At 48.8% G+C, this 12486-nt stretch overlaps 1 protein-coding gene across 1 annotated transcript in view; it reads right to left on the bottom strand.

The window, feature by feature from the left end:
- Window positions 1-12486, bottom strand: part of TMEM43 (transmembrane protein 43) — a 114570-nt gene that overhangs the window by 3832 nt on the left and 98252 nt on the right. The window contains exons 8-11 of the mRNA XM_086939262.1: window positions 6685-6806; window positions 5865-5939; window positions 5674-5775; window positions 567-684 (exon numbers count right to left, since the gene is read on the bottom strand). Of these exons, the coding sequence (XP_086795388.1) occupies window positions 567-684; window positions 5674-5775; window positions 5865-5939; window positions 6685-6806 (417 nt within the window). The remainder of the gene's footprint in view (window positions 1-566; window positions 685-5673; window positions 5776-5864; window positions 5940-6684; window positions 6807-12486) is intronic.

Here is a 12486-nt window from a genome sequence, read left to right on the forward strand (position 1 = left end):
TTAGGGTATTCTCTTGGAATGCCCCAATTTCCTCGGTCCATACTCTACAAGAATAGACCTAGGAATGAGCAATTTCAGGACCTGAATCAATCTTTATCCACCTCAAGGAACTCCAGTGATATGTAGCACACTTGATATTTGAAATAAAACATACATGAGAGTCTGCTATTACATTGCTATATCATTAACCCCTTCGATGCTGATGACGAGCTCAGCTTGTCATCAGCCACGGGTGACGTGTGCGGATGACGAGCTGAGCTCGTCATGTAACGCGGTAATTAGAAAACAGCCGCACAGCGCAAAAATCACCGCAGCAACGATGCGGTTAAGAATATCAGCCAATGGCGGTGTTCTTTCATACAAGGGCATACAGGGCTCACTTGTATGATTAATTTTCCAGCTCTCATCTTCTCTCTTCCATTCTCTTTCTTCCTCCTTGCCTTTCTTTTAAAACATGCTAGAGTGTGGGGAAGCATGCTCATGCTATGTAACTCGCGACTTGTACTTTGTTAAAAAAAAAAAAAAAAAAAAACAACCAAACATACAGGTTGTTTCTGTAAACCTACCCAAAGTGTACACAATTTTGGTCATGAGACTGATACCCACGAACATCAGCAGCCAGCCGCCAGCTCGGAGAGCCCACGTTTTAATTGTGTTGCTTTGATGCTCCTTCTGGAACACTTCCTAAAGAAAGAAAAGAAACAATTTGAGAAAAGGCAAGTGAAGTCCTTTCCAAATCCACAAACACAAAATAGTATAGGTCATTGGAAATACCTTACTATCTATGAAGGTACTATATGAACCTGGAAAACATCAAATGAGCCAGACGGCTTACATCTGGGTAGATACAACCTGAGCAGGAAGCCTTAGATTGGTGGGAAAAACTCCCCGAGAGGAGATCTGCGAGGTATGTTATTCGCAAAGAGGGCCACGGATCTGTAGGGCACACTACTTGAACAGAGAACCTTAGATGTGCTTGAGATCCTATCTGAGCAAGGAGCATTAGAGGTGTGGGAGACCCTAACTGAGTAGATATCTTTGACCTGAATGTCACATTAAAATAGCAGAGAGGTTTTCATCTTTGTGGAGTGAAATACTAATAGGCGCATACAAACCTGTACCTGCATTACCCGAGAGTGAACTGTAATCAATTACATAAGCACAGGGCCTGCTAACTGTGTGAAATCTTACATAAGAAGAAAGCCTTGCATCTAGGATAACACTACCTGAGAATAGAGTCTTTCTTCTGTTGAACACACCATCTGACCAAATAGTCAGACCTACATAAAGCCCTACCTGATGAGAGCCCGTGCACCAAAGGGACACTATGTGTCCAAATCACAAAGCATGTTGTGCACACAAATTAACTGTGGGTATGCAAAATAAGCACTGTATTGAGGGATAACCTCAATCCCGATTCAGAACAGGAGGATTGATGGGGACACTATCAAAGGGGACACATCAGCCTTATGGCAGAATTAGCACATTGTAAGGTTAATTTTAGGGGGATGAATTGTGGGTCTGAGTGGACCACCCTTAGAAATGTAGGTTAACAAACACTTACATTTTAATTCAAATTGTGGGAAGCACTCTACCTTAGAAATAAACACAAATCTGCTTTCGGGAAGGGGATCCGTAAGTGCCTTTGCTGGTTCAGAAATGGACAGAACCAACCAGACGTTTAACGGGAGTGTAAGGAAAAACTTCCTCCAACAGCAAAACCATTTTCATTGATGCAGAACAAAAAGATGTGCAAACACCTTTACGTCATATTTTCACATGCATCAACATGAGTGAATGTTACTAAAGTAAATTTATAACGGTTATAGATTTCCAGAGTCTTGTGTAGATCCTTTGTAAATCTCTGAAAATGTGTTCCAAACGGAAACTTGATACTGTAGGATTACAGCTATGACTTTTAAACAATGTGCTTTGAGAATCAGGGGGCAAAGCTAGAGGGCTGAATCCATACCAGAATTGCAGGCTAAGCAATATGTTAATCTGTTCCAGTTAGATTTGTTGCCTGTATATTTATCCTATGTGGATACCCTAAAAACCAGGTATGGATCCTGTCCTTGTGCACCTGTAAAGACACTTCAGCCATACCTCTTTGAAACCTAATATTTTAACAAAGAACCTTGACCTTGTGAAACACATGAAACAAATGGACACTACATCTTTCATCTGCGGGGCACACCGTAAACGCAGAGAGCCTTTGTAGGAAGGTAGGATCCTTCTGTATGGTCACCCCCACTATTTGCCTGGCTCCAACCTATTAGATTAGTCTGACCGGGATCCTGCTAATCAGGAACCCAGTCTATCTGCTTTCTCCCTAAATTGTTATGCTCGGTACTTGGGTACATCCCAGATTGGATACAGGGATACCCTTATATGTCCCTAGTATATGGTACTAAGGTACCCAGGGCATAGGTACCCCAGAGGTCCCCCATGGGCATACATTATGCCACCCAAGGGAGACCATTCAAAATTGAACTACAGGCCTGCCATTGCAGCCTGTATAAGCTGGTACTAGCACCACTTACTAAAGATATAGGGGCTGATTCACAGAACTAACTTAAGACAACATCTTAAACTTACTACTTTTGGTATTCACAGAAGTTAGGATTTTGTCTCAAGTCTGTCTTAAGACAAACTTAAGACAAAATACTAACTTCTTTGAATACCAAAAGTAGTAAGTTTAGGATTTTGTCTTAAGTTAGTTCTATGAATCGGGCCCATAGGTTTCCAACAATCCCGAAGGCAGGGTACTTCGTTCTAAGTGAGAGGGTGCCCCTGCATGAGCAGGACACCCATACAGCCTACAGAGCCCATTCTCCAGGGTGGTCAGTGAAGCAGCCATATACTATATAGAGGGGCACCGCATAATTACGCGATGACCATCTCGAAACGGACTACAACTAATCATATCATTATTGGTATCAAACATGTTAGAATCATACCCTCACACCGTAAACGGTGTGGTAGGTATGATTCCAAGCACTGGAAGTGCCCTCCGATAGGCTCTCAATGTTCCCGGTACCAGCCTTCTAGACCTGGATAGCACTAAATGGTTACTGCCGACCAGAGACCCAATTCTGCCTCATGCTGCTGAGCCAGGATCGAGCAGGGGAAAGCAGAATAGGCATCCTGTCACAGGGAGGTGAGATCACCTCCCAGGCAGGATTTAGTTTTTTGGGGTAGGGTGGGTGCGCTTGCCAGCGCCACTCAGTCTGCACGAGGGGCACATTTGGTGTCCCCAAGCATAGTCCAGTTCAAACCAGTCCTGAGAGCTGTTGGCTTCCGCACCGGCGTGAAACTGGACAAAGGTAACCTCCCCCATGTCCAGACCCTCCCCATAATCATCCCAACCCTTTCCATAGGGTACTTAATGGCTTACCTGGGTGTAGGTCCCTAGATTCATCGTGGGACAAGATTCTAGACAGGCACCACTTCTACTTCTTCCATCTGGGCACTCTGGACTTTGTTTGGGGTCGACTTTGTTTCCCTTCCAGTCTGCTGCATGGTCTGTGCCTGTGCACCATACAGGGACCTTGTAAAGGCCTGTGGGCATCAAAGACACCTGAAGGAATCTACCTTGGAGTGAAGGAGTCACTTCCCTGCATTCACAGGAAACGCAACTAAGTCGACCGGTCTGCTGATCCGGAGCTCCTCCGGACTCCGTAAGGTTCTGTAACACAGGTGGTGGTTTTCCACAGCTCCCGAGGCCTGCCCTCTCACCAAGTGTGAGGCCAGTATCCCTCATGAGGGTTGCAATAACCGAACCCCTGTGCACAGCGTCAACCTGCAATTGCAAAGGCTGGTTAGCTTCCTTCCAAGATGATCTTTGGGCTGCAAGTAGCCCCAACCTCGAGCACCTCCAGTGACCAGAATCTTTAGCCACACTGCACAGTGTGCATTGTGGCCTGCATCTTTTGGTGATCTGCTTGAGGTCCTCTCGAAACTCCAGTGCCTACAGCCTGTGGGTCCACTTGTGGGTCACCTTTGTTTCTTTTGGGCTCCTCGGATTGCCCGGGCCTGCCCTGACTCCCCTGCTTGTGGTGCATCCCCTGGACCTTGCTGGTCCCAACGTTGCTCCTTCTTCAGCTCCTGCGTTGGTTGCATTTGCCAAGGCTTGTTGGTGCTCTTTCGTGACACCGACCCCCACAGCACTCAACATTCTTCATGGGACAGCTTGTGCACAGCTCCTGGTCTTTCTCAGCATTGCCTGGTCCTCGCAGCAGCAGAGTCAAGGTTATTGTCGCCCATCCTGCAACACACAACATCGGAGGGCATTCGTCTTCCAAGTCTCCTGGTCACTACTGAGTGATATAGACTCTGTCCCCTCTGCTTGCAGGTACCTCTCATCTAGAATCCACCTTTGGATTCCACTGGACATGTTTCCCTTCCTCTACAGTGGCACTTTCCTGTAGTTCTCCATTGGGTTCGGCGGCAGTTTCCAAAACAACTTCACACGTATGCACCCAGCATTCCCTGGTGTAGGTAACGTGGGCAATAGGCTCTCCAACCATCTGTCTTGCACAGGGTTTCTTCAGAGTCCAATGGGAAAGGTCCTTAAACTTTAAAAATCCAACTCTGACTTACACGTAGAGTTGTACGGAGCACGCATTCGTGTTCCCACACTGCACACGTGCTCCATGGGGTCCCAATCTACTCCCCTCCGGTGGTTCCTTGGGTACCCAGCACTTCTGCGTCCTCTCGCCCAAGTCGTGGTTCTTATACTACTTTAGGTTCCACTGTGTATTTTGTGCTATTTACTGTATTTCTATGCAAAGTATTGTGTGCAATCTGTTTATTTCTGTGTAGGAGATATCTAAACGGGTTAGAGAGTATTCTATAATAAATACATATTTTTATAACTACTCTGTGTGGCTCTTTTTCACAAAATCTATACTATAAGATTGCATTCTGGTAAAACAAGCTGCTTTACACTCCTTCTGGACTAAACCTGAAAGCTGCTCTCCACAGCTACCACTTAGAGAGCTTTCTAAGGTTGTCTAAGACCTCTTAAATCACCATAAGGATTGTCTTGACTGGTGCAAGGTGCCCACTTACATTAGTGGACATCATATACCAGGCCAGCTTCTCACAGCCTTACACCAGTGGAACACACAGAGCGCATTTAATCTGTGTGAAGCATTACCTGTACAAATGCCCTTGCACATGAGACACAGTATATCAGCAGTGAGTCTTTGATCTTACTTGTAAAGGTTGCTTTGTATACAAGAGACACAGTATACCAGCACACGTTTCATGTGTTAGAAACATTACCTGTGTGGGTAGACCTATATGTGTGAAATATACTATTGCAATCTACTTGTATCCGTTGAACACACTACTTTAGAAGACAGCCTTTAACACATGTCAAACGTTAGCTGAGCAGATAGCCTTGTACATGTAGAGTAGATTTTAGGGGTACAGAGACTTGTATCTGTGGTGCAAACACAATTTAACTGAAAGTACAGCACCTGACAAAAAAGGCTGGATATCAGGAATTGGACATCTCATCTTGAGAGAATGCAATTTCTTGACACACTCATGAGAAGATGGTCATTGATATGTAGACATGTCTCATTGAAGAGACCTACATTTGCATTTGTGGACATTTCGACAATATGTTGTGGATAAGATGCTTAGATCAGAGTCATATGTTACCTCAGCCGAGAGAGCATTAAAATGCAGGAGTTCCAGAACATCTCCGGATTTAGTCTGAAAGGCGTCAACCTGATCTCCTCTCTGGCGGCCGATCAATGTAATCTTCAACAAAACAAAGTAAAGGGAATGTTTTTTAAAGGTAACCATACCGTTCAATTGTTAAACAATAATTTTTGGTGTTCAGACATTACCACGTCAGCTGGTCCTAGAGGCGAGTCACTGTCACTCAAGCCGGCATAGTGGAAGGAAACCCGCAAATCTCCTACCTGCAAATTAAAAAGGATGAAAAGCAATTAAAAGAGGGAGCCACTAGAGATAAATCCTACCTTCTAGCGAATCCCAGACTTCTTCCTAAATGGAACAAGGAATCCCATTGTTAAATTAAGGAACACAGCAAGCACTTGCTGGATTCCCAAGTAGTTTTCTTTCATTTGGGGTTCCTGCATTCCTGGATTCTTACTTTCACTAATGCCAGTTAAGATACAAAAGGCTCTCCCCTGGAATTGTAATGTTTTCAGAATGTAAACAACAAGATCAAATAAAGTAAGAGGCTGGATGCCCTTTTATACAAAATGAACCAAGTGGAAGCCTAGATTCTGTATTCAGAGTGCTCATAATGAGGGTAAGTTTGCATCTAGTCCCCTCCAGTTCCAATAACTCTGCAGCCCTTCCACTTAACACTGACAAAAGTGGAAAGTTCAAACCTTCACAGGTAAGGACACCAACCACATATCTTTCACAGGCGTCTATCCGGATTCATATGGCCTCCATGCCCCCATTACTTCCCAGTTAAATATTTGAGTATTTAAGTTATCTTTATCGACCTCAGAAGGATGAATAGATAGGTTAACATGCCAGGATTTGACGGTTACCCACAAATCTTTACAATGAGTGCACTGTCAACTGAAATTGGCTTTCTAGTGAGTATCTCAGGGACTGGGATAAAAAAAAATGCATGACTCAGACTACAGTACCAACCATCTTTAAGCTTTTTGTTATCTCGTGACTTACTTCTGGGCTGCGTGGGTTTGAGCTGTGGTAAAAGAAATCCCCGTCTATGGTAGCGTAGGAATTAGGAGCCTGCATTTTGCCCAGGCTCAACAGTTTGAAGTTGTCAATCTGGTCAATGAGACCTGAAAAAATGAAATCAAAGTTAAAAAGAAAATAGAACGAGGACAGTGGTTCATCATTAAAAAGCTCTTGCTTCTTCTAGGACAGACTTGCTTTACTTCCAAAGTTGTGAGTTTCTAGTGGCTCCGTATCATGGCATAGTTCATAAAAGTAGTGCGAGAAGATATATAACTTAGGTCTGTGACAATTATACAATTGTGAAGATTAAGAGCCTATTCTGGCTCTATCACAGACATACTCCTCCGACATTCATGATCGCGGATTAGTCAACCGACCACCCATCCAATTTAGAGTGGGCAGTTTTAAGGCTTGTTTTTGCTGTCCAACACCGCCTAATAATAATTGCCCACCCCTCAAAATGGGAAAAAACTCGAATGGTATGTGAGTCATTAGTTTGTCATTTTCCAAAAACAAACTTCCACCTTGATGATGGTTTCTGCCAGTGTTGAGATTAGTCAAAGGGGCTGCTGGAATACTCAGATTTGGCGGCTGGACATCTTTCGCAATGGTGTGGCCAATGTCCTCGTTGAACAAGTTACTTACCTTCGGTAACGATATATCTGTAAGAAACAGTAGTTAGTATTAGATTCCTTACCTTAGAATATCCCCAGGCGTCAGTCTGGATCCGGAAACTTTTGCGTAGCAGTACCCCTGCGCGTCGGTAGGCGTCGTCTGCAGGCGTCCCCTGCGGCTCCGCGTCCGTCGTCGGCGTCGTGCGCCGTGATGACGTCGCTGGAGTATATAGACGCCGCCTCCGCGCGCTGACGTCAGTTCTTTGTACACAGCTTTTCCACGCCAGAACACGCAGAGCCATGTGAGAACCAACACTGGTGCCATTTGAAACTAGGGCCCTGAAAGGGATGTCCTTAACCCTAGGTATCAGTTCGCAGAACGGGGAGGATGGGTGGGGCGGTAAGGAATCTAATACTAACTACTGTTTCTTACAGATATATCGTTACCGAAGGTAAGTAACTTGTTCATCTGAAAGAAGCAGGTTAGTATTAGATTCCTTACCTTAGAATAGATACCCCAGCAATACCAACCCCGGTGGTGGGTCTGCAAACCAATACAATCCTACACCAGAAAGTCCTGGAGGACCGAACGGCCAAAGAAGCCATCCCTCCGGACTTGACTGTCCAGGCAGTAGTGCCTCGCAAAAGTGTGCAGCGAGGCCCACGTAGCCGCCTGGCAAATGTCCTGCAAAGGGACTCCCCGGCCCAGGGCAGTGGTAGCTGCCGTGGCCCGAGTGGAATGGGCCCTCAGCCCAACAGGAGGCTCCTTCCGAGCCAAAGAGTAGCACGCTTTGATGCAGAGAACGACCCACCGCGAGATGGTCCGTTTATGTACCGCCTGACCCTTCTTCGCACCCACGTAGCCAACAAACAGTTGGTCATCCACCCGGAACTGGCGTGTGCGATCCATATAACATGAAAGCGCACGTTTTGGGTCCAGACGATGGAGCCGCTCTTCATCCTTTGAAGGATGCGGAGGCGGGAAGAAGGAAGGGAGGGTGATGGACTGCCCGATGTGAAAAGCAGAGACAACTTTGGGCAGGAAAGAAGGTCTAGTTCTCAGAACCACCTTGTCTGGATGAATGGACATGAAAGGAGGTTTGACAGAAAGAGCCTGGAGCTCACTCACTCTCCTGGCAGAGGTGATGGCAACCAGGAAGGCCGTCTTTAAAGTCAGAAGACGGAGAGGACAGGAATGAAGTGGCTCAAAGGGAGCACACATCAAGAAGGTCAGAACCAGGTTCAAGTCCCACTGAGGCATCACAAACGGAACAGGAGGATACATGTGTGTGATGCCCTTAAAGAATCTCGTTACAATAGGGGACTTGAACAAAAAAGGTTGATCAGGCAGCCTCAGAAAGGCCGAAAGGGCAGAAAGGTAGCCCTTGATAGTGCCCAGAGCAGAGCCCTGCTGGGCAAGAGAGAGAAGAAAGAGGAGAACCTCGGAAAGAGGGGCAGAAAGAGGGTCCACAGCCTTTGCTGTGCACCATGCCACAAATCTGTTCCACCGACAGGCGTATACCGACTTTGTGGAGGGACGCCTGGCTGCTAGAATTACATCACAGACTTCAGGAGGCAAGTCAAATGGCCTCAACTGTCGCCGCTCAATCTCCACGCATGGAGGTGGAGGCTGGACAGGTTCGGGTGGAGGACCGTCCCCTGCTGCTGCGACAGAAGGTCCTCCTGAAGGGGCAGGCGGATCGGGGGATCGACTGACATGCTGAGTAGCCCGGGATACCAGTACCTTCGAGCCCAGTCCGGAGCCACAAGGATGACTTGGGCCCGGTCGCGCCTGATCTTCTTCAGCACTCTGGGCAGAAGTGGTATAGGCGGAAAGGCGTATAACAGACCGCAACTCCACTCGCGCCGAAAGGCATCGCCGTGCGAGTGCCGTCTTGGAAACTCCAACGCGCAGAACTGATGACATTGCGCGTTCTCTTCTGTGGCGAATAGATCTAACCAAGGCTCTCCCCATTGCCGAAAGAGGCCTTGCGCCACGTCCGAGTTCAGACGCCATTCGTGATCCATTGAGCACCGACGGCTGAGTTCGTCCGCCCTGGCGTTCAGAGAACCTGCCAGGTGTTGAACCGTCAGAGTCACGCCCTGACGTTCCAGCCATTGCCAGAGGCGCAGAGCCTCCTGGCAAAGGGTCCACGACCCCACCCCGCCTTGCTTGTTGCAGTACCACATGGCGGTGGTGTTGTCCGTGAACACCTGCACCACACTCCCGTTGACAAAGGGGAGGAATGCCTTCAGTGCCAAACGAATCGCCAGGAGCTCCAACAGGTTGATATGGAGCCGGGACTCCGCCGGAGAACAGATGCCTCTGATCTCTGCCTCTCCCAGGTGGCTTTCCCATCCCTGGAGGGACGCGTCCGTCACAACAACGTGCTCCGGTTGGGGAAGGGAGAGGGATCTGCCTCTGACCCAATCGCGGTCCGTAAGCCACCACTGCAGTTGTTTCGCAGTGCCCTCTGAGATCAAGACATGGTCGGACAGGTTGCCCTGATGCTGGGCCCACTGAAACTTCAGGTTCCACTGCAGAGCCCGCATCCGCCACCGGGCGTGATGCACCAGAAGGATGCAGGAGGCCATCAGCCCCAGCAGCCGCAGCGTCAACCTGACCGAAACCCTGGATAACGGCTGAAAGATGGGAATCAACGCCTGAATATCCTGGACTCGCCGTTCCGGAGGATAAACCCGAAACTGCGCCGAGTCGAGAACTGCCCCGATGAAAAGGAGCTTTTGAGAGGGACACAGGTGTGATTTTGGCACATTGATGGAAAACCCCAGCTCGTGCAGGAGGTCTGCGGTCATCTGGAGGTGGTGGACGACTGTCTGGGGCGAGCCCGCCTTCAACAACCAGTCGTCTAGGTAGGGGAAGACTGAAACCCCTAACCTGCGCAGATGAGCTGCAACCACCGCCATCACCTTTGTGAACACCCGTGGGGCGCTGGTAAGGCCGAAAGGGAGCACGATAAACTGAAAGTGCTCGTGGCCTACCGTGAACCGCAGGTAACGCCGGTGGGCTGGCAGGACGGGGATGTGAAAATACGCATCCTGCAAGTCCAACGCTACCATCCAGTCTTGTGGGTCGAGAGCAGCCAAGACCTGAGCCAAAGTCAACATCTTGAACTTCTCCTACCTCACCTGAAATTGCAAGCTCGCTCTGCTGTACTTTGCAGCGCGACACTTGTTGAGGCTTTCTTTACTTCCTGGGACTTCGTCTGTGCCCCCGGTGCCGTGGTGCATCTGCTGCCCCTGCCTTGCTCTCCCTTTGACCCTCCATTTTGTTTAGGTGTTCCCTGGCCCGCCCCTCCTCCCCGCTACCGCCTCCCAGCTGCTGACCCTCCCACGCTCTGCCCCCTCCACTATCCACTTAAGGCTGATGACCCAACACGCAGCGTCCCCGCGCAGCGGCCGTGCCGAAGGTGCGCCAAAGGTAAGCCCGTCTACGCCCGTCCGCGCCCAGCGCCAGACCCCCTGGTCCCCGCAATGCCCAGCCCACCCGCATTACATACGACTCATCCACCCTCCTTGCACTTAATCCTGGCAGACTCCTTACCTGTGCCCTAGCCACACCTGGACACACCCATGGACCCTTCACATGCCTCTCCTGCAAGCACGCATGCATGAAGACCCACATCACATCCACAACCACCAAACAAAGATCCGACACTAACCACCTAAATTGCATCCTTCTCAACACCCGCTCGGTTCACCAACACGCCATCGACCTATGGAACCTACTGGACACCATCTCTCCAGACGTCGCTTTCCTAACAGAAACTTGGATGAGCGCCTCTTCAGCTCCAGACATCACCATAGCCATCCCGGAAGGCTACAAAATCATACGTAAAGACCGCACCAACCAAACAGGAGGAGGCATCGCCATCGTTCATAAGAACTCCATCCACATCTCAACCAGCTCCGACACCAACCTCACCAGCGCCGAACACCTTCACTTCCAGATCCACACCGACCCCAAGACCACACTCAGAGGCACACTCCTCTACAGGCCCCCAAGATCCCGCGCACAATTCTGCGAAGACATCACTGACTTCATCACCCCTCACGCCCTCCCCTCCAAGGACTACATTCTTCTGGGAGACCTCAACTTTCACCTGGAAAAGAGCAACGACAGCAACACCACCACCCTTCTGGACAATCTCGCCAACCTTGGACTCAAACAACTAGTTAACACCCCCACCCACTACGCAGGACACACTCTCGACCCTATCTTCACCTCCAGCAAGCACATCTCCTTCAGTCACTCCACAGCTCTCCATTGGACAGACCACAGCTGCATTCACTTTGTCTACAAAAAGACCGCAACCCACATTCACCCCCAACCTACTCTGAGAAGACAATGGAACAAAATCACCATCGATCAGATCTCCACATCGCTTCTTCAATACCCCCCTGCCTACTCATCGAACCCTAACCAAGCAGCCATTAACCTCACACAATGGCTAACCAACAGCGCCGACAACCTAGCACCTTTGAAAAAACGTCAAACCAAGCTTGGCAGCAGAAACGCACCCTGGTTCAACGATGAGCTTAAGAAATCCAAGAAACTCTGTCGCTCCCTTGAGAAGGACTGGAAAAAAGACCCAAACACCAGCACCAAGGACGCCTTCAAAAACGCCATCCGCATTCACCACCAACTGATCCGGACAGCCAAGAAAGCCTCATTCAAAGACAGACTAGACAACGCCCATAACAGCAAGGAATTATTCAACATCGTTAAAGAGTTTACCAACCCCACTGCCAACTCCAACAACATCACCCCATCTCAAACCCTCTGCGACTCCTTAGCTTCTTTCTTCCACGACAAAATCTCAGACATCCACAACAGCTTCGACAACCTACCTGTAGACCAACCCACTCAACGTTCTACTGATCCTTCACCACCCCTGAACACCCTCAATAACTGGAACCCAATCTCCACTGATGACACCATCCGCCTGATGAACTCCATCCACTCAGGATCCCCCACAGACCCATGCCCTCACCACATCTTCAACAAGGCAGACTCCTTCATCGCACCCTACCTCCGAGACGTCATCAACTCCTCCCTCAACTCAGCCACCTTCCCGGAAAGCTGGAAACACGCCGAACTCAGCGCCCTTCTGAAAAAACCCACAGCCGACCCCACCGAACTCAAAAA

This window comes from Lissotriton vulgaris, chromosome 9, assembly GCF_964263255.1.
Source record: "Lissotriton vulgaris chromosome 9, aLisVul1.2, whole genome shotgun sequence".
Taxonomy (NCBI): domain Eukaryota; kingdom Metazoa; phylum Chordata; class Amphibia; order Caudata; family Salamandridae; genus Lissotriton; species Lissotriton vulgaris.